This window comes from Passer montanus, unplaced genomic scaffold, assembly GCF_014805655.1.
Source record: "Passer montanus isolate IOZ18808 unplaced genomic scaffold, ASM1480565v1 scaffold5, whole genome shotgun sequence".
Lineage (NCBI taxonomy): Eukaryota > Metazoa > Chordata > Aves > Passeriformes > Passeridae > Passer > Passer montanus.
The window spans coordinates 14,408,279-14,435,485 of record NW_024369929.1 but is presented as its reverse complement, the minus strand read 5'-3'; the positions used below and the strand labels follow the sequence as shown (position 1 = coordinate 14,435,485).

Here is a 27,207-nt window from a genome sequence, read left to right as displayed (position 1 = left end):
GTAAATACTGGAATTCAAGTCTTTAGTTCAGCATACAGATAAATCAATGTATCTGAAGCTGGATTGGATCTGCTGTTTCAGCCACAGCACTTGTCCCATTGAGATAAACCAATCCCCCCTGCTAAGTTTCCTTCCCTGCAAGCACAGGGTGAGGTTTTCCACAGAAAAACCTCTCCCTGCCCCAGGATCGACCCAAAGCCTCACAGCAGCAGAGGGTGTGCAGTGCAGCAGCTTCAGTTTTTAGCTTTACATTGCTGAAATACTTCTGCTGGCCTTTGTGTACAGCAGTTTCAGTTGTTCAGACTTTATTGCTTTGATATACTTCCCAAACTGACTTTTGGGAAGGAAATACTGTGTCTTGCAGTTACTGAAATTTGTTGGAGGCCCCCAGAAGGGATACAATCACTTAAGGGCCTCAGCTGCTTGGGATTCTTAGGAAAATAGCTTTTTTGGCTGGAGCCTGGCTGTGGTTTCAGATGACAGGCAGTGTTGTTTTGTTGTTTGAGGGGGGTGGGTGGTATATGCAGGGGGAGGTGTAGCTGCCATGTGATTCCTTGGTTTCACATTCCTTCCCTTGCGAGATGCTGTGGAGAATTCCTGGCAGTCGGATTGACTGGACATTGTTGGACACAGTCAGAGCTGGGTAATGGGCTGGGCACAGATGGGGAGGGACAGGGATGTGATGGCTTCAGCTCCCTGGGTTCACAGGAGAGAACACCTCTGCAGTGAGAACAGCCTCAGTGGGGAGAGATCCAGTGTTAGAAATTCCCTGTTAAGCTGGGTGTGTGGGGTGTGAGCAGGGGTGGGAGAGGAGTCAGGCCAGAAGTTCTCTCTGCTGCAGCCCACCCAGGTCTCCTTCCTGCCCTCCCCAGGGAATCTCCCAGGGCTCTTGCTGCTTGATGAATCCACTTTCAAGGTCCTGGCTTGTGAGCTGGGAGAACTTGGTTAAAGTCTGGCAGAGCAAATCTTTGCACCAATGTGTAAGAGCTGAGGCCTTTCTTGTGCTGCTCCTCATGGAGAAGCTGCTCACACGCTGGTTCTGCCCAGCAGGATTCAGCCTGACAGTGCAGAGGTGCTGAACAAAAAAAAAATCTGCCTTTGAATTGTGCTGCTTTGCTCTGTCAGAAAAAGGAATGAGGCTGAACTCAGACCTAAGGCACAGCCACACTGGTGGTGATTTTTTTGTTTTGTGTTTTTTTACTGATAAAGTTGAGTATAAAACATCTTGGCTTTATCCCAAATGTAAAAAGGGAAAAAAAGTATGACCTTATTGTGACTTGCTTTTGCTCCCTTTCAACTTGTTTTGTCTTTGTTTTAGTACAGACATCCAAATGTGCTGAAATTCAAGTAGGCATTTGTAGGAATAACAGTAGAGAGCTCCAGGAGTAATCTTCACCTTTGTTCCCTGCACATGCACTTGGCAATCAAAAAACCTCTTATGTTCCTGTGGTGCTTTATTCTTTGCATGTTTTCACTTCTTTCCCTGCCCAGGAAGCTGTGACAGTGCTGTGCCACCCTCAGTGACCTCCCCACTGCTCCCAGCCCTCACCCACACACTGCTGGCAGGACCAGAGGTCTCTCTGGAGGCAGGGGTCCTCCCCAGGGCCCATAACCTCCTTCTCAGCTGGGGACCTGCAGGAAGATGAGGACATGGGCAGAAGGGTTTCTAACTGTGTCTAGGAGCCCTGAAATGGCACATGGATCTTACTCTGCATCCCAGGCCACTGCTTTTCCTAGTGCTTTATGAAACCCTTTGTAAACCAAGGGATCCTCTCTGTGGAGATTGCTACAGGATTGTGTTTGAAGGCAGCTTTCTTGGCATGTCTGTGCTAGTGGGAGGCACTTCTTAGACAGCCCAGATTCGTGCTGGTGGAGACTGGTCTGTGACAAGGTGCTGAACACTCCTGATGTTAACTCCTGATGTTAACTCCAGATGTCCCAAAAGCAGAGCCTGGCTGCAGGGAGGTCACTTGGGCTTGGGGCTGCCTGGAAGCAGGTGAGAAGAGGAGCTCTATGCTCCTGTGTCTCGTGGGGTACCTACAAAAGCACAGAGACTTTGTTCTTTAAATTAGTTTGGCTTGGAAGCAGCTGAAACTCTGGTCAGAACATCAGTGGAGCTGTCTGTGAAGAGAGAAGGGTGTGCTGACAGAGAGAAACCTCCAGAACAGATGGAGGAGCTAACTGCTGTGGGGAGGTGTAGATGAGAACAGAGAGAAGGACCAAACCTGCCCTTCTCAGCCATGCAGGTGAAGTGATGGTGACACAGCCCTGCACCCTCCAGCCACAGAGCAGGAGCTCCCCTCAGGCCCCTGTGTTCCCCCCATGAATTCTGCAGGGTGCAGGCAGGCTGGGACCCTCTGTGTCTCCATCCCTGCCCTGCTGGTCGTGCTTGTCAGTGCCTGTGCTCCCCTGACCCTGGCACAGTGGGTCAGTAGCTTTTAGGTTCTGGAGAGGTTCTGTTCTACAGGGTGGCTGTGCAGGGCAAAGGATGCTTGGGAAAGAGGGATTTTACAGGGGATTGTCCTGTGGCTGGGAGGTGGTGAATCCCTGTGAAAAGGGCAAAGCACAAAGGGGAGGGTATTTCTGGAGGCTCTCTACTGTTGTACAGGGTGAAACAAGCCTCAGTTGTGTTTATGCTACACCCTCTTGGCATAGCTCGCGTGGCTCTGCAGACAGAACCATGCAATAAGACAGATGGTTCAGTAAGACAGTGCCAGGAGAAGCTTTGCTGTTTTTCTCCTCTTCCTGTGCACTCAGTGATGTTTTTATGTCCTCCCATTGTTATGGCACTGCTCATCAGGTGACGGCTGCATGGCACCGAGCTTTGGTACAGCTGAAGCTCTCAGACAGTGTGTTCCCATGAGGCTTTTAAAAGTTGTGGAGGCTGGAATTCCACTCTGTTTTTGAAGCAGGATTGCTTCCCCCACATGCATTGTAGACTATTTACGCAGTGCTGATTTCCCTTTGTTCCTGCTTAGAGCCTGGGGTCTGCTCTGCAGAGGCACTGGCAGCACAGGGCACCAGCAGGGGAGGAGAGCTCCTTTTGCTTTTCCCCACCAAATCGAGTGTATTGCAAAGCACAAATGGAATGCAGCTTCTATAGAAACTTTCCATTTTCTGTTTTTTTAATTTTTATTGTCTCAGTTCAAAACAGAACTCAGTTTCTGCTCAGTTCCTTGAGCAAAAGATGCACAGAGGGATGCTGGCTATTCCCCTAACCCATGGTGGTGCCTCCAGCTCCCTGGAGCTCACTTGCCACCAGTCAGGAACGTACTTTATAAATCTGCTCAGGTTGTATTAACAGCCTGTAAATTCCTCCATTGTCTATTGGAAAGGTTTTTATTTTGTTTAAGATAATGTAAACAAGGCCTGCGAACACACAGAGTTAAAAAGGAAAAAAAATCCTTTTATGGGAACTCTGTAGGGTTTTTAAATCTGGAATGGCTTAAAAGAAACATCACATGTCCTTGTTTGTGCTGATGTCACATGCATTACTCCGCTGCTTGTGGTATCTCCTTAGCATTGCCCTTAGGCCTCGGGGCGCAGCGCCAGCGAATATCCAGAGTTCCTGGCTCCAGCCAAGCTTCTATTCAGGGACACAGCAGTCAGCTGGAAGGGAAACAGCAATGAAGTAACAGAAATGGATTTTATATATTTATGTCTCAAGCTTTCCTCACCCTTGTGGGTGAGGGTACGGTGCAGTTTTATAGTCTGGCTCCGCTTTTGCTCTGAAAGGCTTTTCAGACTCAAAAACAAGCAGGAGCTGGGCAGTGTTTACGTGTCTACGTGCGGTTACAATGCAGCATTGAGTACCCGGGGAGCTCTCCCAGCACAGACTGGTTTTGCCAGCTCTTGTTGGGTGTCACAAGGCCATTCTCAGGTGGCTGACGTTTGCTCACGCGGAGCGCTGCCAGTGCAGCTCTGGCAGGGGATGTTGGGCACTTTAGATGCACTTCAGTGAAGATTGCTTTGGGTTTGGTTGAGGCACTCAGCAGTGTTTGCAGCCCAAACACAGCCACTTGCCCTCTCTGCTGGTTCACATCAGCTGAGAGCACAGTGGAGGTGCAACAGCATTTCCCAATTTCCTGAGCTTCTGGGCTGGGGCTTTCTTTGCTGGGGTTTTGTTTCAGACCAGGGTTCCTGAACTCTCTCCAGACCCACCATGGGCTGCAGAGCCCAGGCTTCTCCACCTCAGTGTCAGTCCTGTTGGAAAGGTTGTTCTAGAGCAGGGACATTACTCTGGGATGAACTTGGGTCCTGAATTTGTTTTTGTCTACTTAATTTAAAAATAAATTTTTTTCATACTGATGCAGAGATTTGGTAAACTGAGGGCACGAGGCAGTGAGAGCTAATGAAAAGTTCAAATAGAGTTGCTTGTTTGAGCACTGAAAATCTGTGGAAGTTGGAAATACGGCGTTGTTATTCTCTAGAATTGAAGCTAAAAGTTTAGGTGACCTGGCTTAAGGGAAGGATGGCAGAGGTGGGAAATAAACCCCAGGAAGCCAAAGGGGTCTGATGGGGCTGCAGGTCCCAGTGCTGGCAGGTGAGTCAGAGACATGTATTACCTTAACTGAGAGATCTTTCTTGGCTTTATTTTATTTTTAGATCCTTATTCTAGCACAGAGTAGTAGTTTTGGCCAGCAGTGACTTCCTCCACACAGCATGTTCCTCTCAGCACTGTGTACACAGAGGATTGGCTCGAAGAATTGATGCTAATCTTCCTTTTCTTATTTAAATTTGTCCTATTACTGTGCTGTGTTAACAGAAGACATCCCTATTCCACCTTCACAGACAGTGAAATCCTTTCTTGTGTTATGTTTAAAGCTCAGGGCGGTCTCCTGGGAATATCCAATTTTGCTGTGTCATGAAAATGCTGTTTTCATTATGTCTGTATTACAGTTTCATTTTGTGGTTTTGTTTTGCCAGCATGGGACATTGTACAGATCTAATCATGGATGTGCTTAAACAGATGATCTCACACTCCGTAAAATATTAATGCATCCCTGGCCATAAATGAAAACAACCTAATTTTAAAATAAAAAGATTAGAGAATGTCTTTGAGGTTGGCAAATGTCCACTGGGGATTACAATTAATTTTAATGTAATTTTCTTCTTTCAGGGGAAAAAGGCGGTGCTTTACCTTGTGTGTATTTCCTATTTTTATTTTTTTCCAAGTCAGTATTGATGGGGTGGGGTGAGTTGTTTGAAAAAGATACTCTGAGAGCATCTACAATCATGTAGCCTATGGCTGAGTAAACATAGGGTAATTTAGAGGAAAAAGAGAAGTACCAAATCAGAATAAAAAGTATGCAATGCTTCTGGATGTCATGTACCCACAGGACATGAGGTGTGGGCAGGTGTGTGTGAGGGAGCAGGAGAGGTGAGGAAGGAGGTGTGGGAGTAAATGGGTGATGAGAGGGAAGGTGGAAATGTGACACAGAGGTTGACAGCATGTTGTGAGCTGCAGGGGACCCACCAGGATCATCAAGTCCAGCTCTTGTGTAAATGGCCAGTTATGGGTGTTGAACCCACCACCCTGGGGATCTCAGCCTGTGGAAGTTCTGTCACTTTGGCTTCCCTGGAGATGGAATGATTCCCTAAAGTGCGTGGTTTGATATGGTTGTGTTTGAGGGTCCCAGGATGAGTGAAGAGATGAGAATGTTGACTCCATGTTTCAGAAGGCTGGTTTATTGTATTATGATATTATATTATATTAAAATGCTATACTAAAACTATATTAAAAGAATAGAGAGAAGGCTAGAAAGAAACAGCAAGGAATGAATAACAAAAGCTCATGACTATCAAGAGTCTGACTCAGCTGCATCTTTGATTGGTTATTAAGTAGAAACAACTCACAGGAACCAATCAAAGATGCACCTGTTGGTAAACAATGTCCAGACCACACTCCACAGCCATCAGATAGTTAATTGTTTACATTTCTTTTCTGAGGCTTCTCAATTAGAATAAGAGAAAAATCCTAGCAAAGGATTTTTCATAAAATATCATGGCGACAGCCTGACCCAGTCATGGCTCTGAAAGTGTAAGTGTTTCTCAGTAAGTGTTTCTCCTGTGTGTTCCCTGCCCAGGTTCGAGCTGATGCGCATGTGCTGGCAGTACAACCCGAAAATGAGACCCTCCTTCCTGGAAATCATCGGCAGCATCAAAGACGAGCTGGACCCAGCCTTCAAAGAGGTCTCCTTCTTCTACAGTGAGGAGAACAAGCCTCCGGACACAGAGGAGCTTGACCTGGAGACTGAGAACATGGAGAGCATTCCTTTAGACCCCTCCTCCACCCTGCAACCCAGTGACAAGCACTCAGGACACAAGGCCGAGAACGGCCCGGGCGTGGTGGTGCTGCGGGCCAGCTTCGAGGAGCGGCAGCCGTACGCGCACATGAACGGCGGCCGCAAGAACGAGCGGGCGCTGCCGCTGCCCCAGTCCTCGGCCTGCTGATCCTCACGGAAACAAACACACACACACACACAGGCATTGGGGGAAGAAAGAAAGAAAATCACAATATATTCAAAAGCCTACTGTACCTCAGTGGATCTTCAGAACTGCCATAGCTGCACTTGGGAGAACCCTTTTTTCAGTAAACAAGTTACCGTCTTTTTCTTTTTTTTTTTTTTCAATATGCAAGCAGATGTTTGTTTCAGTCAAGGACTCCAGTAATGGGGCACACAGTTGGCCTTTTAAAACTCTTAAATGTTAACACTTAATAGCAACAGAAAACTTGAGATCTGATGTCTCTCCTCTCTCTTCTTTCTCTTTCTTTCTGTCTCTCTTCTTGCTTCATAATGGGAAACATATCTGCGTGCAAGTTCAACCGTACAGCACTTTTATCAGATCAAAGATATTGCAGGCCAGGTGGTTCCCGGTACCCCTGCAAGCACCTGCCTAACACTGTAGGTCTTTATAAAAAAACACAAACAACAAAAAAAAAACAAACCACAAAGAAACAAAAAAAACCACACACAAAAAAACCCCTAAACTAAAAAAGACTGGATTTTTAATGTTGCTCTTTAATCTTTTTAGGAACATGTAAAAGAATAAAAAAGGGCCATCATTCGTCCAAGGCTGTTACCATTTTCAACGCTGCCAAATTTTGCCAAAAAAATGAACTCTTTGTTTTCTGTTTTTGTTTGTTTTTTTGCTTTCTTTTTTGTTTTTTTGTAGTCATGGAAGGAGCACAGTAATCAACTGCTCTGTTCAAAACAGATCCTGACCAATGTTCTATTCAGTCATGCACTGGTATTTAAAAAAAAAAATTAAAAAAAGTCAAATTGTCTAGATCTTTTTTCAAAACTGGACAAAATGTGATTTTTATTTCTTTTTTCTTGTGATGGAGAAGATAAAAGGGATGGGGTAAAGAACCAGCCCTCCCTCCACCCCTGTTCCCATCCCAGTGAATTCTGGACAAAACTGGCAGTGGTGAGCTAAACAAACACGTGCATTTCGTACAAAAAAAGTCAACCGCCCGCCAAAAATGAGTTATGAAAACCTGAAAATAAGCGGCCGAGATCTCCATCGTTGCAGCCTGCCTTCCTTCCCAGGCTTGCAAGGAAAAAACACCTAGAAACATAAATTGGAGAAGACAAAAAAAAGCAGTAACCGGATTCAAGTATACGATGCTTTGTTGACCTTTTCTCTTTATTATTAAGACTTCTCGAAGGGTCTTGCAGTTCTATGTTAGACCATGGATCATTTGCATACACATTGTCTTTTGTGTCACTTTTATAACTTTCTTACGGTTCAGATACTCATCTATATGTCTGTACAGAAAAAAGCTGCTATTTTTTTTGTTCTTTATCTTTGTGGATTTAATCTATGAAAACCTTCAGGTCTGCCCTCCTTCCCTTCCCTTCCACTTCAACAAATTTTCTTATGCTTTGTACTATAGTGTGTAACTTTTACTTCCTCCTTCCCAGTAACTGATACCTTTCATATGATTTGCCATGAACTGTTTAATGCCTTTTTATAAATACATTTCCTCCTTTTTTTTAAAATTTTTTTTTTAAATTTTATTTTCCTTCCCATTAGTTGTTTTACAACATCTTGGCTGTGTGGGCTACAGGGCTTTGGAGGGGGACAAGGAGAAAGAAGGGACACCCCGCACAGGAACACTCTGGCAGTGCTATGGTGTGGTGTTTTTAAGCCCCTGTTTTCCTTCCTTCCCACTAACCTCTGCCCAGACAGCACAGAGTCTCTTACAGTGCAAGGCGTGATACAAACTCAGGTCAGAAACAAAAGGTTAACTATTTAGTACATCCTTGTTCAGTGTTTATATTCATTGTTGTGCAAGGGTCCTACCCCTCCTGCCCTCCCCGCTTGTTCACACATCCACCCGCCCATCCCCACACAGACACACACACTCATGTATTCTTTTTAAATTATTAGTTGGGTACAACAGCAGACACCAGGCTTTTGGGTCACTGATCCTTAAAAAGATTCTTTTAACCCTTCCACCCTGTGAACAAGAGCTGTGCCAGGTGCAGCTGGCGATGCCAGGCATTCCTAAGGTGGCCATGGATCACCTGGCTCCAGCCAGCCCCAGCCTTTCCCTTCCTGATGGGGAAGCCCTCCTGGAGGGAGCCCTCGTGGAGGGCACCTGGGCTGCACTTCCAGCCCTGGTGAAGAAAACCACCCCCAACCAAAGGGAAGCTGTTTCCGTGGGGCTGGTGGGAAGCTGGGAGCTGGGGCCGGCTTGGCTGGCAAACAGTGAACTGTTGGCAGCTATGGAAACCTGTACAAGTCCAAGCTTGTGGCTTAAATCACAGACCAAACCTCAGAACAAAAGAAGACGAGTGAGCTTGTTTGTTCAGTTGCAGAAGCCTTGGTGAGAGGGGAAGGAGGGGCCGTCAGGAAGTCGGCACCCAAGGAGTCGCAGCAGTTGCTCATCTTACCTTAGTTCCAGTCTAGGCCTTTGTTTAGCACTGATCCAACCAAACGATGGCAGAAGAGGTGGTTCTGGGATGGAAATGTTCAAATCTTTTGAGTAAGAACAATGAGTAAAAATATACTGATTGCTAGTTTTGACTGGAGATTTTTAAAAGTTTGTAGTGCTTTTTGCTTGTGTAGTTTAGGTCCCATTATCTTCCCTTCCTCTGTCCCATAGTTATTTTTCCCTTTTGAAAATGAAAAAGACAAAAAAGTTAATTAAGAAGGTATTCTATGTAGGATTTTTTATTTATTTTTGTGATATCAGTTTAAATCACTGTAGAGATGCCCCATAACGAATTTAAATACTGAGATAAGGGTTTTAGAGTATGACAGGGGGACAGTTTTTGATTTTTTTTTTTCAAACATTTATCTACCTCACTCTTATTTTTTTATATGTGTGTATATAAAAAAAATACATCTCACATTTCTCAGCAGCCAATAAATGCCGTTGATACTGGTAACCTCTCACTCCATATACCACATGCTCTAGGTTCTGGAGGGGAACAGTCACTGCCTGTCACAGAGGGTCACCTCAGAATATTTGCCTCAATTCCAAGGGGTTTCTCCCATTTCTTAAAATTTGTTGTTGTGAGGAGAAATCCAAGAGTTGTCTGACTTAGGGTGACCATTCTTTAAGGAAACACAGAGGCTTTTTAATGTGCTGTCACAGCAGCCCTTGGGTCAGCAGCAAAATGCTGTGTTTGGATGAGTGGAAATGCCGCTGGCCTGATATGGGAACTCCAAATTGTGAGTATTTCATGAAATCTGTTATGGAATTCAAATGTTTACAATGTTGAAAGGTCCAGAAGAAATACTAAAGGGAATGTTCTTTCTGTTTGTCCTGTAGAATGGACTAAGTCATTCCTGCAAGTTCTTGCTCAGATGTGACAAGCATCAAAAAGATATTTGGCTGAATCAGAACCCAAAAATAAATTGGCTCATATGGGAGGGCATTGCTTTCTTGACCAAAACCTGTCACTGGCTGCTACATCAAATTTACAGCTTTGGTCTTTGCTGCTTCTGTTTGATGAGAGCACTGATTTTTTTTTTAAATTTTTTTTTTTTCAAAACTAACATTGAATTGATTTCTTTTAATGTGCCAGTAAAAAGTCAGTTCCCCTTTCTTCCCCTGTTTATATGCATTGTAACTGTGGATTCTGATGGACCAGCCATCAAATTTTAACTGCCCTCTGACAGCGTGTAACTGGTTTACAAGCACACAGGACTAACACGAGCTTGCCATCAGCTTGCTGTATAATGTTTCCTTTTTTCCAGCTCTGGCAGCTGTTCGTGCAGGTGTTGGTTGTGGTATCTGAGTAATGTGGTGCTTGGCTACTTGGAGTTGTACCCGGCCTCTTGGATACACAGTGCTGTGGTTAACTACTACAGTTTGTCTTTGGAGGGAGCTTTTCTCCCTAGTCCTGAGAAACCAGCAAAATTGGAAGTTTTCACTATATTCGTTTGGTTTTCCGTGTTTGATGTTCAAGTGACCTTTGGGTGCAGTGGCTGTTCCCCTCCCTTGCACATATTGATTACCACAACTGGAGATCCTCAGATCTTTCAGCTGGCTAGGAGGGTTTTGGTAAAACTGTCCGAGTTTCTGGTTTGTAGAATTGTATGTAGGTGGTTTTACAATGCATTAGGAAGAAACACTAATGACGTAGCATCACAAGAAGCATTTCAAAAAGCACTTCAGTAGAAGACAGCCACGAGGCCTCGTGTCCGTGTGTGATGGCAGTCAGCTCTCCTGGACCAAACCACCTTCATGATACCATTGCATTCTGTGTTTGCAATTCAAGCTTAATTCCTTTTTTGTTCTGTTTGTTTCCATAGCTTTTTTTGTTGTGTTTTGTGCATTTTGAATAGCTTTATTCACATGGGTTTTTCATGCAGACTTCCCTTGGACAGTAAATCGAGTTGTTTGTGCATGTGAACAACTGAGAATTAATGTTGGCTTGATAGAGTCATAATATGGTTTGTAATGTTGTTCTTCCCTGAGACCACTGGCTTGTCTGGTATGGAAAATTTATTTAGAACTTCAGCTATGTTTGAATAAAGTTAAAGTAATCCAGTTTGTTTATAAATTAAACACAAAAGCCCACCCAGCCCTGCAAACCAGCATGTTGAGGAACGGCAGCAGGATGTTCCGATGCGGTGGGATAACGAGCCGGCGTCGCCGAGGGGAGCAGGCGGCTGGGACTGCAGGGCTCGGCTCTGGGGCTCTCCTGAGTGGCACTGCAGGGTGCCCTGGCAGAGGAGGTGGTTTGGTTGCAGGGAACACGATTGCTGTGCAGACGCAGCCGTGGCACTAAATCAGGTGCTCCCTGGTGGGATGATAAACCAGAGGCGGCAGCCGAGCACGGTGCGAGGTGTGGAGCCACCCTGTGTGATGCCCCTGCTCCTCCCAGCTGGTGCCAAGTGCTCTGTGGTTCCAGGTGCACTGATGCTCCTCTTGGTCTCTTAAAACAAAGGAAAGAAAGCCCAGTTTGCCCAGGATGACTGGTGAGCAGAGGGTGCTGCTGTCAGGCCCTCTGAGAACTGCTGAGGGGTGTTGGGTTCAATCTGAGTCGAAGTGAACAACACTCCTATTGTTGGTGTAACTCCATACATATATATCTATATATACATATATATATCTGAATATGTATATCTATAATATAGATATATATCTATTTAAACCCTTTTCATTCCATTAGTACAAGTAACACTTGTTTCCTGTTATTCTTATTTTGTTTGTCAACCGTGTATTCAATCACTGGGCTGAACAACAGTGGAGGAAGGTGCAAGGGATCCACTCCTTACTAACCAGTGATAAAGCCAGATATTGCAACTTAACCCATGAGTAGATGTGCAGACAAGGATTGAAGAGTGATGTGTAGAAACAACACAAGTGGCCAGGGGTGCTGAAGATACAGAACTCAAGTAGACAGGAGGGCTTCAAAGGACACCTTGGTTCAGAAGTGGTTGCTCAGAGGTGCTGAACAGCCTCTGACATGGAGCAGCTGGGTCAGTCAGCTCGGAGGAGTTTGTGGGGAGACACCTGACAACAAAGGATGCAGCAGTGGGGATTTACAGAGACGCAGGGTTTGGCAGAAGTTTGAGGTAGTATCCTGAGCTTAATCTGTGGCACTCAGGTGTCCCAATTCTGATTGTTGGTACTTGTAAATGAACCTCTGGATTTGGCAGCTGGAGCAGTAAATTCCTTACCAGGAGTGTGACAGTGCTTGGTCATCGGCCTGTACGGATTGGTCTCGCCTACAGTCAGCCTGTTCTGCAAGTACCTTAGGACTTCATTAGTTTGTGTGTGTGCATTTGCGTGTGTGCTCATATATATTTTTTTGGGTATGCGTTCTGTTGATTAGTAACCATTAATTAGCATTTTCAATAGGGCTTTAAGTCCAGTAGATTACGGGTAGTCAGTTGACGAAGATCTGGTTTACAAGAACTAACTAAATGTTTCATTGCGTTTTGTAAGTACATAGAATAATTTTATAAAATGTTTGTAGTTTATAAATGCCTAAAATATAATTTAAGGGCACTTTTCTGTGTCCGTGTGTGGGTGTGTCTGTCTGTGATCAGTTTTTCCATGGTACCAGTTACTAGTTAGCTTTACAATATGCCAAAAAGGAATCGCTGACTTGTCCAATTCATGGCTTGTCCCTCTCCCCCGTCCCGCCCAAGTTTTGTGACCCAGTATACAGCGAGTGAGTAAAGGAGGTGGGAAAATGTTCTGTATCTTCAGTATCCTGGTCTTCCAGAGCCCTCTGGTTGGGGTGGGATCCTCTTTCCTGGTCATTTCACTTTGCTGTCTAGGGCAGTTGCCTTCATGGATGTCAGGAGCCTCACTGGTCAGGGAAGCAGAGCGGGGTTTGCTGCTCCCCAGCTCCCGGGCCGCTGGCGCCTGCGCCTCGGGGGCATGTGAAGGATGCCACTGCGTAAGGGAAAGAGGGAAGGTGGTTTTGGTAATTGCTATTGAAGAATTCTTTGCAAATTTCTTATCACTTTAAATGCTTGTGTGCAGCCTCTAAAGCTGTTGAGCACCATTGGAAGCTTTGTTGAAATGAGCAAGGGAGGGTCCCTATTTATTGTTATTTAAAAATCTCAAAGATCCAACCTCTCTGCTGTGGACAGGGATGCCTTTCTCTTCTTCTGTTTTCTGAACCAGTGAGGTTTGAGATGAAAGGATTGGCCAGAGTTTGTCTACCTCTGGGACAAAAAATGAGAAAGTGCTAAGGAATGGATGCAGTTGCAAATACATTTTCCAATTTTTCTTGTTTAAATTTTTTTAAGAGAAAATTAAACAATAACATGGCCAATTTATTACATAAAAAGACTTGCTGTGTATAAATTATTCCTAAAGAAATTCCTGTGTTTATATTAAAATGAATCAGTAGATTAAAAAAATTTCAAAATGTTTTTGTATATTCTGTTGTAAGAATTTATTCCTGTTATTGCGATATACTCGGGATTCTTTACATTATGAAAAGAAGAAACTTTGTCTATTTTGAATGGCTGAAGCTAAGGCTCCTTTAGTTTCTCTTACTCTGCTTTTTTCTAGTAGTTTCAGTACTACATGATTTAAGTTAAATAAAAGAATTCTGTATGCATTTGTTTGTTTCTGATTTTGTTGCTCCTTATGCAAACCGAGTACAGATTGGAAAACTCAGAGCAAAGCTGCTCTGGTGTTCCTCTGCCCTTTCTGGCTGCATCTAATTGAGCTACTCTTAATAGGAGTCAGTGCCATTGTTTGGTTGAAATCAAAAGCATTTTCATCCAGAGACACCGAGCTTTTGGATCCTTCATGGCTGAGATTTGAGCAGTTTTGCACGAGGCGGTTCCTGTGAATAAGGTGAGCATTGTTAGTTATTTATTTACCTGCAGAGCAATCCCCATGTGAGGCATTCAGCCAGCCAGTACCTGGTTTTCAGCTTTCTGTAACACTGGAAAGGACAGTGGCCAGAAAGCCAGCATTATCTTGGCATTCCCAGTTCCTCAGACTCTTGGCACCAACGTGTTGACTAAAACAAGCTCAGTGATGGCCTGAAGCCCCAGCAGCTGCCTGTGCTGTTGCATTTGTCTCTTGTCCTTTTCACTGATGGTGCTTGAGGAACAGGCTTTTGTTTCCCTCAGGAAATCCCAGGTGTCCAGATTAAGCTGCTGCTGTGCTGTTCCTGACTGATTTCATCTTGTCCCTGTGTCCTGGCAGCAGGATTTCAGAGGAGAGTGTGGACGTTCCCTGTGTGCTGAAGGGCAGTGCTCTGACCCTCTGTGGTCCCAGCACATCTGTATGGAGCTGCTTGAGATGGGGAAGAGTCTGCTCCCATGTTTAACAGTTTTTACACCATGTTTGGTGCCTGTTCTGTAGGTAACCTCACGTGCCCTAATCCTCACCACAGTGCTTCAGGATTGCATCTCTTGGGACAGGTTATCTTTGGATTTGCCTTTGGGCTGTGCTCTGTGGAAGGACTAAGGGGTTTTCCCTTGGGACAGGCACTGAGAATCTGGGGACAGTGGCTGTTCTGGGTTGAAACTCAAGTTACCAGCAGCATTATAGATCCTGCTGGTTTCCAGTTTTCTGTGCTCTCTGAAGTCGCTCTAGCTCAGAGCCCGTTGCTGATGTGGAAAGCAGCATCTACAGCAGGTCAGTAAGAGAGAACTGTAAAACTTCACATACCAGAATCTCCAAGCGTGTTTTGGTTTCTCCCATACCCAGATTTTTTGTGGGCTGAACCTTGGACTCAGGGGCTGAAGGGGATCTCTGTTACTTCCATCCTCTGCTGAGTCCTTACAGCTGTGAGATCCATCTGGGGTCAGCAAGTCTTTATTGATGACTTTCTAACCAACAGAACCAGGATTAAGCATCTAAAATGTTTTCAATCCAGTATCACAATTTCTGAAATCTGAACAACTTTATTGTTAGCAATATGAACAACCAATCATTTTGCTTTTTTCCCCCTCAAGCCTTTTCTATGAGATGCAAATGGTTGGTTGAGTTTGCAAAGAAATTTCACTGAAAATAATGTGGGCTATAAAATCCTTTGTGTGGGGGTTTTAAATAATCTTTAAATCTGCTTAATTTCAGAGGTAAGGAATTGCATTCTAAGAAGTCATCATTTTTTCCCTCTGTGATCCATCTCTCTTTGTTCCCCACACTGTTCCAACATTGCTAAGATAATGGTCTGTAATGCTTTTCCTAGAAATTCTGCTGTTACCGACTCAGATAATGGAGGGACATGGATGAAAGCAGCTCTTCCATTGCCATAATACAGAGAAGTGTAGTAGGTGTAATCACAGATGTACCTGCAATATTAAGAACAAAACAAAACCAGAAACCTGAATTTAGGCTCAGTAAACCTTGTTTAATTTAAATATTCTAAGTAGCCAAACCAGATCTGGTTTATTAAATTATTAAGAACATATTTGCTTAGTGAATAAAGGAAATGCTGAAATAAACCAAGTTTGAGAAACAAATGTTGCTTATCTGATGGTTTGGTTTCTCAGACACCCACCCACAAAGAACTTTAAATAAAAAAATATCACAAGACAGGCATTCTTGTGGGGTGGGAAAGGTAACACACCCTGCTGGAAATTACAACCATGTAACACAGTTTTTGTCTAAGTCATAAAATCTCCCTGTCTGAAGGGATTTTTCTGGTCATTCCACCTTTTAAAATTCAGGTGCAAATCTTGAATTTAAGGGCCAATATTAGCTGATTTTTATTTAAAATAAAAATTACTGGTTTGTTTTCCTTTCCAGTGAAGACTAGCATAGTAGAAAATTGCTTCAGTGCTACTGGAATACATAATGAGATCACAGGCCTGGTTCTAACAGTACCTGTAATTGCTATTCTCCAGTGTATCTGTTTACATTTTGTATCCCTCCCAGTTGAGAAAAATAGATTAAAATCTGCTACAAGTCTGTATTGCTTTCAGACTCTCTTAATAGCTGAGGTTTACGGGAGTTGCTCATCACAGGGTGTGCTATGTTGAAACTTGTTTCTTTTGGAATTTAAAAATCTATGGAAAAATATCTACTGGCTGTAGCTTTTCATGAAGGCTGCTTTACATAAAATTTAAAATCATCCCAGTTTCATACTTGTGCCCCTCTGAAGAGTCTGCTTTGGAGTGATTTTGTTTGGAGGAGAGCTCCTGAATGAGCAGATTGAGTTGTTTCTGTGAGCCCCTGATTCGTGACGTTTACCTTCCCGCGTCTCTGGAAAGGATGATATCAATCCCTTCCACTGAGATGTTCTTCCAGAGAGTCTTCATATTAATTGTAGATTCAATCTTTTCTGGGCCATCTAGCACGCAGCAGGCACCTTCTGGGTGAAAACCACCAGCATCCCTCTCCTGGTAGCCTTTGTTCTTCCCACACTGCTCCAGGATGATGAGCGCTGTGGTGGACGAAGCCAGCCCAACGTGAACTGTAAGCTGGTTTTTCCCACCAGGGTGAATAATAGCAGATTAAAAATGAGACCTGCTTTTTGAAAACATGTTGCAAAAGGTCCAAGGGAGTCTTGCTCATGTCTAAAGAAAACTTTGATAAGGTTATAAATGAGAACCAAATTAGTCCGCAGTTTTTGTTGTGTCTAGTCAGGACTGCAGAGCAGCAGTATCTTTTTTGCAGTTTATGGTAGATATTTTCCTTTCCTTTGTTCAGCATGAGTTATGCTGTTTAACTGGCACGGGGTTAAACCAGCATGCTAATTAGTGTGTGCACTGAATTTCAGCTTGGAACCTTGATCACAGTTTCAATAGTCACTTCCCAGAGTTGTTTGATGTTTTGCAATACTCTCTTGGAGATTTTTTTCATTGTATTCAGGGGAGGGGAGGAGGTTGTTTAACTTCAGCATTACCCACCAGTGGCTGAAGCGTTGTCCATATCTTGCAGACTTTCTCCTTTGCTTTTTGGTAAACCACTGGCAGCTGCATGATCTGGAGATCAATGTTTTCACCAAGGCCTCTCTTGGACAGCTCCTGTGTTTACAAAAAAGCCACCGAGGACTTGAAGGAGCATTGGATTTCTGACTGTGATAAAGAAACAGGGCTGATTCAACTGAGGAAACACCTGAAAGAGCTACACCCTTAGCCCGTGGTTCCTGAACATTGGTCTGCAATGAGATTTGTTTTGTGGTTGCTCCCTCTCTTTTAACTGGAAGAGACTAAAATGTGCTAAACAGTTTCCTAATGTCACGTCTGTCCGTGTGGAGACATTGTTGTGTTTTCCAAGGAGATGCTCAGTCTCCAGTGGGTGGGAGGGGTTATTGCTTTGGGATTGGTCCCTGGAGAACCATGAGGCAGTGTCTCTCAGAAAAGCTCCACCCTTGAAAGCATCTAAACAGGCTTTGCTGTAGGTAAGAGCTGTTTCTCTGAAAGATCTGGTAGAAAAACTGCACTGCCAAGAGACAAAACCAAGGAGAATTCACCTTAAGCATGACATTTTCACTCCAGGGGCACGAGATCTGCTGGCTTGACCAGGTTCTGGTAAGATGTGCTGAAGGTCGCTGTCAACACGAGGAAGTCACATTTAGAATGAGTTTAATTTATTTTTTGTTCTAGAACATTTCTCTGGTAAAAGGAAATGTCACTGAGCCGTTACTTCTCTGTCAATTATGTACAGTTGAATTTCCACAGAGGACCAATTGTCCTGAAGAAAAAATTATGCCCAGAACTGAGGTAAATGGAACAAGGGCACCCTTCAAAGCAGCAGGTTGGCCAGGTGGCTGGAAGATGGTCTGGAGAAGAAATGTCACATGGAAGTGACTTGAAATGATTTTGTCAGTGGAACAGGGCTAACGAACCAGGCCTAGGCCTCAGCAGAAGGTAAGCAGCTGCAGAGGCAGGATGAAAAAGGAATTCATCTGAGGTGGGAAGCTTTGTCCCAGAAAATAGAATGGTGGTTGAAAACCCCTGTTCCATTTGAGTAAACCATTACCAAAGGATTATATAGGATAGGTTTTTAAGCAGGCACAGGCAAAAGTGGAGGTGTCTGATTAGCCCAGGAGACCTGTAACTGTATTCAGTGTCATCATCTTCTCAGGGTTTTGTTTCTCACTCAGGATACCCATGTGGATGAGGCCCACAGCTCTGGGAAATTTGCCCTTCCACACTTGCTTCCTATATAAACTGTTCCAATTTTCTTGTCAGCGGAAGCATTGATTAGCTGTGCTCAATAAACTATTTGACACAAGCAAGGAAACAATGCCTGCAGGGAAGTAAACACATTTGGAGAACAGTGCCAGCCTTTTTTCCTGTGGGCGCTGACAGTCTTTGAGAGCCCATTGCATCATCTCGCTGAAGAATGCTGTACTGTGCCTGAGCCTCCACGCAAGAAAACCCCAGCTGGTTCACAATTAGCATTTTCTTTTCCAAAGCATTTTTAATTTTTACATCTAATGAGAGTCTTTCTTTCAAACTATAAGGCTTAGAGGACTTGACTACCCCTAACTTTGGTGCAGAACATGGAGACCCAAAGCCAGCTGTAATGCTGTTCTCCTCTCGTGCTCTCTGGGTCAAGACATCCAGTTGTCATGGCAGAAACACACAGAAATACTTTTGTGCAGGACAAAACTGAAGCTGGCCGATAGCAAATGGCTGAGAATTTGTGTCAAAGGAAGATGGTTGTCTGTGTCCTAAGCAATTTCAGCGTGTTGTCAATAATGTGTATTACTGTGTATAACAGTCCCAGCCATGGGTTTACACCCTGTTAGACCAGATGTGTAAACACAGAGTAAAGTAAAAAAAGGCTGTTCCTTGTCTTGGCCTTAACCAGAACCAATTCTGCATTTAAGGTGGGAGACTGAAGATGGAGGGTTAGAGGAGGGTAACTGCACCTGGAAACCAGAGCTCACACTGGTGAGTGAATTCAGTAAACAAATGCCTGTCTTTTGTAGTTGAAACAGGAAAGGAAATTTTAAAGGAGAGGAAGAGTTTTGGAGGGTTGTTTTGTGGGAAGAGTGGTTCAAAAGAAAACATGAAGATTCTTTCTTGGGAGATTCTTCTAGGAGGGAGAAGAAATCCAGCATTATCAGCTGCTGACCTTGAGCTGTTGTGAGTTGTGGTCCACTGGTGTTCTGGTGCAAAGAGAAGTGATTTGCACAGCACTGTGCTCAGGTTTGCGCTGGAAACTCTGTGCGTTGGAAATAGCTTGAACTTCTAGAAAACTCTGGAAAACATCACTGATTTTGCCTGAGTTCTCCCTGATTTGGGTTGCTGGGAAGGTGGTTGCATGTGTTAATTTTGTGAACTGCTCGTGCTGGTGCAGAAAGGAAACCAGAAGGTTTCAGTTGCCCCAGCCAGACTGCAAAACATTGCAAACAAAGGTGTTTTGTGTGGCTGGTTAGTGGGGGTTTTGTTTATGTGTTGGGTTTGGATTTTTGGTTGTTTTAAGTTGTTGGGTTTTTTCCTAAACCTGTAGATACCTTCTTAAAACTTCAGGGATGTAAGAAAGTTCCAACACAGAAACGAAGGCACTAAATAGCAATGTCTTAGTTTCACAGATGATGAAACTAAAGCAGAGAGGGAGAGAGACAGATTAAATGACAGATTTCCAAAGACCACATGGTCAGTGGCAGGATGAAAAACTGTGCTGGGAGACCTGATCCTCATCTCCTGATAGCAGACATAGTTCCCAGAAGCAGTTGGAAATGTGACCTGTTCTTTGCACTAACAGTTTAATTACTATGAATGTTGTCAGTCAACTTATATTTGTGCCCTATTAACTGGGGACTCTGACCTTGATGGTGGAGTGCCCTGAGAGGTCATTTTGCTGCCAAGCTGCAGACAGGACTTTCTGGAGGAGACACAGCAACAGGGTTGGATCAAGGGTTATTGGGTGGGACCATTAATCTGTAGCATGGAATAAATAAATCAGGAGATCTGGGATTCTGAAGGTCCCATGTGGTGCTGCAGCACTAACACATTGTGTTAACTCTTTCATTTGTCAACAAATACAGAGTAAACACCTGGTGGTGTTTTCCTTTAGTGAGAATGTCCTGCACTTCCAGAGTTAAAAGTGTTGCTGGCAGAGCTTTCGTGCATGTTTTAGGAGGGTATTTCAGGTGAATGAAGTTATGAGAACCATGAAGAACTTAGTGAGACAGGTTTCTAAAAGATAAGCTGTCTTTCTAGTGCTAGACATGCTGGGCCAGGTGATGGTGTCTGTAAGAGCCCTGAAGCTTTTCTCCATGACCTTGAATTGACAGGTTTATCTGTGCTTTTGGGTCCATTTGATCCCCTTTTCCCTGAACACTCAAGGGGTACCTGCTGAGGAACAAAAGCTTTGTGGATGAAGAATGCAATGCTGATGAATGCCATGTGTGAGAGTCTTTGTCGTGAGAATTTAGGTCCATGCAAAAACAATGGGGTATTCCTCACATTCTTGGAAAATTACATCTTCATATCCTTAAAGAGGAAATTCAGGACAAATACCCTTTTCAAACCAGTAAATATAGAGATTTGTAGAGTTTTACTCACATTTATCATTGGATTCCTGAGGAATTCAAGGGAAATTGGCTTATTCACCAAAAAGGCAGTAGTAGTACATAGTTAATTTGTAAGAGAAATAGTATTTTTCTGCATGCCCAGTGAGGATATAGAAGGGATGTAGCAATTGGAATGGGCTGTGCTCATTGGATCAATCTCTGATCCTCCTTACCACAAGAAGTGGTTCAGGGGCAGAGATGATCCCATCAGCAGCATCTTGTGGAGGAGCTGAAGGAAGCAGTGAGTAAGAGCAAGTATTGCTCAGAGAAGGGCAGCCATGGTTCTTTGGACAAGGATCCATTTCAAGAGCATGGAGAGTGAGGCTATGCTTTGGAATTAGGACTCTGGAACTGTTAAATGTATTTTTACAGGATTTCAGATGCTTTTGGTATGAGGACCCTTCTGGGATGTGAACTTCTAAGACTGTGTGTATCAGTATTACATCATCACTGAGGGTGCCATCCAGGCTTTTGATAAGCACCTCCTGCATTTTGGGGTAGTAATGAGGATAGTTCTGGGTAATGCTACAAAGGCATTAGGCCTGACCAGTCATATTTAGCACGTCTGTTCTGGCTGCTCAGCACGTTGCTCAGGATGAATCTGAGTGCACACTTGCGTGGTTCACAGCAAAGAGACTTGGCAGGAGGGTTTATGTCACTCCAGTGATCTATGCAGGTACCCCAAGCCAAGACAGGATTACTTCCAGATGTAACTACTAAATTTTGCTATCTTTAATATAGGTGCATAAGCTTCCTGAAGATCATAGGGCTACTCCCATGAATGAGGCCAATGGAACAATACTACGAGATTGCTATTTAGTGTGGAGAAGCCCATCAAAATTCAAAGTGCTTCCAGATTTGCAGCAAATTTCTCTGAATTGCCTGAATTAACCACCTTTGCCAGGGAGTAGGAAACCAAAGCAGCATCCCCAGTCTGAATACAAATTAATTCCACATAGAGGGTGCCACATCAGAGTGAAATGGGTTTGCTCTCCTCCATGCACAAGGACTGACATCTGTTTTGCTAGGGAATGCTGTGGCCCTTGTTATGTAACTCCCTGGCATAGCCAGCTCGTGGCATTGTTACAGAAAACTCATCCCATCGGTGCGTTCTCGCTCGAGGCTGTTTTGCTTGCAGATAAAGAACATGCTCTATTTTCAGCCAGAAGAGGATGGTCTTGCACCCAAAATTAGAACCAATAGGAATCGGGAAATAATGAGCAAGAGCACTGTCAACTGACAAATAGTTGTGGTTTAGGGCACATGTAAAGTTGGAGTTAGGATAATTTACGGGTCTCCTGTCATGACTGGGGTGTGGAAAGGTATCACAGAAGTATTTTTGTTTCTTGTTAGCCTACAGGGATAACATCCCTCATTACTTGGAAGGGGCAATAGATTTATTCTACCAAACACCAAGCTGCAGTCAGCATTCTTCACCCAACAAAGCTAGAATAGAAAAGATGTATGTTTTGGTGGAATTACTATAGCTTTGGTCTTTGGGAAAACATACTGGCTCTTTGTTTTTCAATCATCTTGGCTTGAGTGCACTTCATTCAGTAGCTGTCACCAAAATTTGCACTGTGGTTATAGTCCTGTAGAGCCATCACCTTTCTGTCACTACTAATACTTTCCTATAGCTGACTTTCTCATTTCAGTGTCCAAAAGCATTTAAAAAATGTATGGATTTGTTTCAGTCTTCATAATAGAACACAATCCCCTTGGTTTGTTTTACATCTCCTATTTTCCATTTTACCAATATTAGTTGTCATTTCTTGTACATTTTGGACCAATGCTCCAATTTAATTTTGCTACTTTGACTGTTCCCCCACTAGTTTCAGATTTCATTGTGTAACCTCCTTTCTACCTTGGGATTGCTAAAAACTTATGTGGAAGATCCTCTCACAATAACTCTGTTCATAGGTACCTTATGAGAGTAACTGAACTCCAGGAAAGGCTGCTGTCTGTGACAGGGAGAATGAATCAGTTGATGCTGAAAGCCAGGTATCCAAACCATGTCTTTGTATCCCCCAGCTAAATTTGTTCTACTACACAGATTTAGGAAACAAGCAGGAATTTTCAAGACTGTATCTGAGACTTGTTATTTCCAGTCGAGGTGTATGGAGGAAAAAAACCCCTCTGAACGACCTTGTTTTCAATTTAACTGTAGAATTCAGTGTCATTTGAAAGTGGAAGCCAAAGCTGAAATGCAAATTCACACTTAGAGCTGGCACAGTTTAGGTTCTGTGTTCCCAAAGCAGGCAGTGAGAACTCAATAGGCCACACCTGTGTGAGAAGGAAATCACCTCACAAAGGATAAAATTAACTGTAGTAGGTGATGGTTTACTGCAGACAGACATAACCTGTGGCACATGCAATAGTTGTAGAGAGGGCACTATGAATAAAAATAAATTTTTAAAATAAAGAATAATATTTTAAAGTGCTTAAAGGGCACTAAAAATAATGCAAGTAAAATAATATTTCACTGCATCATCCTCTTTGTTCCATGTTGGGTGTCTGCTCCATGAGGCACAACTTTGTTTAATGAGTCATGAAAAGGGAATGGAAAGCCTAAAACCAGTTTGTGTTGGGATGTCTGAAAAATAAAATGCCTCCCTCCTTTTTTTTTTATTATTTTATTTTAAATGCCTACCTTCACTGCTTCCCAGCTGGAATTAACCAGGTATTGTCTGAAGGGACCAAAACCTGAAAAGAAAGAAAGGTGGTTTTAACCTGTGCTTACTCTACAATTGCAGATTAGGTGCTGATGTGTGCACACACATATTTGATCTTTATCTTCCTATTTTTGGTTATGGAGGTTGAGTTTTTAGATGGGATTTAGCTTTTATAACTCTTAAGGGAATGGTATTTTCAATTTGTGTATTCACTGATAAAAGAACTAATCCTGCAATCTCCATTCATGTCAAGGCTTTCTTATGAGAGAGCCTTAACTGGAGCTGGTTAAATGTACCTCCAATAGGACAGATCATGTAAATGATGATTTTGGGTCATCATCCACAGAAATAGCACTACTAAAAGTTATGTTATTAAATACTCCCAGGTCACAGTTAATGTATCTTTCTTATTGTTAAAGCTCATGAAGATGAAGATATGAAAATGTATTTAATGAAAATGTTTGAAAGAGTAAAATTTATTTAATCCGTGATTTATTTTAATAGCAAGTAATGAAAATTTACAGTTTTCTATCTGGTAAAATGTGGGTTTTTGTGATGCTGGGAAAAATGTCTTCACTTTTTCCCCCAGAAAAAGAGAGGAGAAAAGGGGAAAGAACACTTTGACTCCAAAGTATTACATTCAATTTTATGCATCTTTTTTTGTGAAAGGATTTTTTTTTTTTTAATAAAAAGGGAAAAGAACTAATTTTGAGCAGATGGGCATTTTGTCATTAAAAAGTTTGAAGGAAAACTCCCACTATCTTTATTAATCTCAATTAATGTTCTCAATCCAGAGTGTTGCTAAGTCCTAGATACTGGGTGTCAGGAAAATGAGTTTGTGAAATGGTTTTAATGCTATAACTCTTAAATATTTAAAATCCTTAAATGGACAAGTAAATACTTGACAGCAGATGATTGCCATTTTGCACAGTGAAAACTACTTGTATGTAGAGACAATTAAGCCTAAATGCAGGCTTGTGACAGCTTAATTAGTGCTAGACTTTATGCATTTCTTAATTTATTAATATTTATTTCATAACTGCTCCATCTTTTCTCTTTAATGTTACGAAAAGCTTATATTTTTGACAATATTTTTTCCAGGTTTGAGTTTCTCCTGTGGTGAGGGAACAAAGAAAATGGTGCTCATTTCATATTTCCAGGAAACACAAAACCCCATTATTCCCACTCTGCTTTGAGAGGAAAATTTGGGTGGCACCTGCTCCATTTTGGAGCTGTAGTTGTACAATTTTCTGTACCTGTGTGTGCAGAACTGCAGAATTACAGTAAAGTTATTAAGTAGATCACAATGAAACACTTGTGTCAGTGGTGGCCCTAAGAAACTACTGCTTAGGATGAAATTGCTACGAAAAATAACGAAATGTATGAGAGTTTTACTGCAATACCTCCAGCAATGTGGAGAGGTAACTGGCTGAATGTTACTGGGCTCCATGTAATAAACTGGGCTCCCTGCCAGCAGGTTTATATTCTGAGCAGGTGAAAATGTGACAGAGACATGCTGTGATAATCTCTGTAGTAGATTAAAGATGCACGTGTGTCTTAACTAGTCTAAAGCTTTTTGACCAAGGAGATTTCTGGACATAAATGGTGATCAAAAGGGAGGAAAAAACTAACAGGGTGCTAAGAAGTGTTCCCAACAAGGGTATGTGCCATAAATATCATAGGAGAGAGAACCAGACTGTCAGCCTTTTAGGAGGTTAGCAAATACCTCTTGCCCTCTCCTGCACTCCCATGCAGCTCATCTGCAGTTATGGCTGGAGCAAGCCAGACTAGTTCTGCCCATCTTGCAGCTATTAAAAAAAAAAAAGAGAAGTGTTTAATTGAAAACAGCAAGATGCAAATCTCTTTGATGTAGCTTCACCCTCGTTCCTATATCCTCAGATGACCTGCAGTGGAAAATTATCCAGCAACTCACATGTCAAGATATGTGTAATGATTGCCCTCAGATGAGCCAGTGGCAACAAGAGGAACAGCGAGCAGCAGCATTCCTCAGGAGCTTTAACCTTTTACAGCTCAGCCCTCTCTGAGCTGCTGGTTCTGCCGCTGTGATGCTGCACTAGTTGGAGCCAGCAAGAGAAACTCCAAATTTGGTCCCTTGTGCTGCATGTTCAGACATGTTCCTTTGGTATATTTAAATGGGATGGTTTAGTTTAGCAGTGATGAGGCAGCATCTCCTGTTTAAAACGCCCTTACCTTGCCATGAAACTGAGCCCCTGAAAGTTGCCATGTGCTGCTCTAATTCTGGACACTGACTGTATGACATTGTGATGCAACCTGGTTTTCTTGCTTCAGAGCTTCTTTTGGGTAAGCTTTATCTAATAGTAGCCCACACTGCCTTGAGCTATGTGGTTTGGATCAGAGAGAATGTCAACAAAGATTAAAACATGGAGAGAATGAACAACAAACCAAACTGGATGGCAGTGAAGAGGGCAGACTGCAGTCTGTTTCCTCTGACATGCATCTGATTTTTCTTAGGAAGGCACAGCAAGTTATTTTCCATTTGGAAATGTTAGTATGACCATTTGCTACTCTTTTTCCCTCCAGGAAACTGTTTATGACAAAGATCAAGCATGCGTGCATACTGTCTCTGGCTCAAAGAATGAAATACAAATCTTACCAGTCACCACCACAGTGTTGGAATTTGAATCCATGATATCTATGCTCCAGAAGGTGGAATCTTCTTGTCTTTCAGTGCCAAACAGTATTATAACTCAGGTATCTGTGGCAAACTTCATTTGGGGCACCTTTTTTCTTCCAACTGTGATGAGTCTGGCTTCACATGACAGGGATGATTTGTGACTCATGTAACTTTTAAAGCAAAAATGATTACGTCTCTATTAAAGATAGAAGTCTGACTGACTGGCTGACTGGGACTGCCCCAAACTCTTTCCTCTCCCAGGCATGGAGTATTTAGGAAGAAGAGAAAAAGCTTAAGGAACTTCCTGCAAAATATCCAGCAATATTTTTCATCACTTGTTTATGTGCAAGTAAACAGAAAATTAATTGAATCAGTTTGATTATATCTCTGTGGGTTCCTGTTTTTAGCAGTTGTAACTCACTTTAATGGTGAGGAATGACAACTACAAAAACTTATCTGTCCATTTCCACCGTTCTTGGATTTCTTCTTAGTAACTTAAGCTCAGGGGTAACTTTGCTGTTCTTCTTCACAGAACTTATCTGATTTACTACTCTCGATCTTTATCTCAGGCTTGTTATGAAAGAGTCCAAGCACTGTACACTTTTCAAACCAAACACCAACAGGAAAATGTGTGTATTTGCTAACCCAAAACATTTACTCGGTAATACCCTTTAACAGGCAACATGTTAGAAAATCTCACTCCAACTTGCAAGGTCAGAGGAACTCTAGAAGCTGGGTTATAGCTTGCTGAAACTGGTGAGTTTAATAGCTGGTCTGTCTTCATTAAAGTGGAGCCTGAGAGCCAATGGGGGGGGCCTGAAATCAAAACATATGCACATTGTCACTGCCCAAAACAAAAGCATATGCAAGTTCTCTTGGGAATTATAACTATGTGGGCAGAGGGTTTCACTGGGTCTTGTTTTTAGTAGGAAGTGTGTGTGTGTGTGTGTGTGAGAGAGAGAGAGAGAGAGAGAGGGAGAGGGAGGGGAGAAATAAGCTAAGAATAGAAAGCCACTATATTATCTCAAGAGAGCTGGTAATTGTGAGACCTTAGGGGAAAAAAGAGAAAAATCTCTGAAGAAATCCCTTGGGTTGGGTGGTGGCTGAATGAGGTTTGGAGCCATGACCTGTGTCTGTCATTTAAATCGTCCTGTGCTGAGACACAAAAAGATGCATGGATTCTCTTTATTTAAAAGACTCCGATTCCACCATCCATTTCTTCCCCTAACACAACATGCAGAATTAACTTTTGCTGGCTGCTGGGGCTGAAGGAGCTTCCAATACAGGAAACAGAGCTTTCTGCAGCTTTAAATAAAGCAGAATCTGCCACTGGCAGCACTGAATCACTTTTAAAATCCTACAGTCCTTCATACTCCTATGTCAATCAAGATTTTTATCCATTAATTTTTATGCTTGACCAGTCATTAAAACACTTCCTGGGATTCTGAACAGTCTT

The 27,207-nt window shown here is 42.9% G+C and overlaps 2 protein-coding genes across 5 annotated transcripts in view; one reads left to right on the top strand and one right to left on the bottom strand.

Moving 5' to 3' along the window:
- Positions 1-13,547, top strand: part of IGF1R (insulin like growth factor 1 receptor) — a 170,099-nt gene extending 156,552 nt beyond the window's left edge. Inside the window, exon 21 of one of the 2 annotated variants that reach the window (XM_039722726.1) lies at positions 6,087-13,547. In XM_039722726.1, coding sequence (XP_039578660.1) covers positions 6,087-6,453 — 367 coding nt within the window. In that variant the 3' untranslated portion in view covers positions 6,454-13,547. The remainder of the gene's footprint in view (positions 1-6,086) is intronic. The other variant, XM_039722727.1, reaches the window with a different exon arrangement.
- Positions 13,548-14,830: 1,283 nt separating this feature from the next.
- PGPEP1L (pyroglutamyl-peptidase I like) lies at positions 14,831-25,954 on the bottom strand. Of its 3 annotated transcripts, XM_039723493.1 has the most exons (7): positions 25,731-25,954; positions 24,822-24,903; positions 23,074-23,126; positions 17,367-17,444; positions 16,801-16,917; positions 16,142-16,371; positions 14,831-15,240 (listed from the first exon to the last, which is right to left on the bottom strand). In XM_039723493.1, the coding sequence occupies exons 2-7, from the start codon at positions 24,853-24,855 to the stop codon at positions 15,051-15,053; spliced, it is 702 nt and encodes a 233-aa protein (XP_039579427.1). In that variant the 5' UTR covers positions 24,856-24,903; positions 25,731-25,954; the 3' UTR covers positions 14,831-15,050. The 3 variants fall into 3 exon arrangements, with proteins under 3 accessions (XP_039579427.1, XP_039579426.1, XP_039579428.1); XM_039723492.1 differs by lacking the exon at positions 24,822-24,903 and having other exon boundaries at positions 25,731-25,953; XM_039723494.1 differs by lacking the exons at positions 17,367-17,444; positions 24,822-24,903 and having other exon boundaries at positions 25,731-25,949.
- Positions 25,955-27,207: the final 1,253 nt, after the last annotated feature.

What these genes read in the sequence shown, in the direction of transcription:
- PGPEP1L (XM_039723493.1), bottom strand. Translation starts at nt 24,855, where the DNA reads ATGAGCTGCATGGGAGTGCAGGAGAGGGCAAGAG. An exon ending in GTGAAAATGTCATGCTTAAG is followed by an intron (nt 16,918 to 17,366) that starts GTGAATTCTCCT and finishes TTGTAAACACAG; the next exon opens with GAGCTGTCCAAGAGAGGCCT. An exon ending in GGACAACGCTTCAGCCACTG is followed by an intron (nt 16,372 to 16,800) that starts GTGGGTAATGCT and finishes GGGAAAAACCAG; the next exon opens with CTTACAGTTCACGTTGGGCT.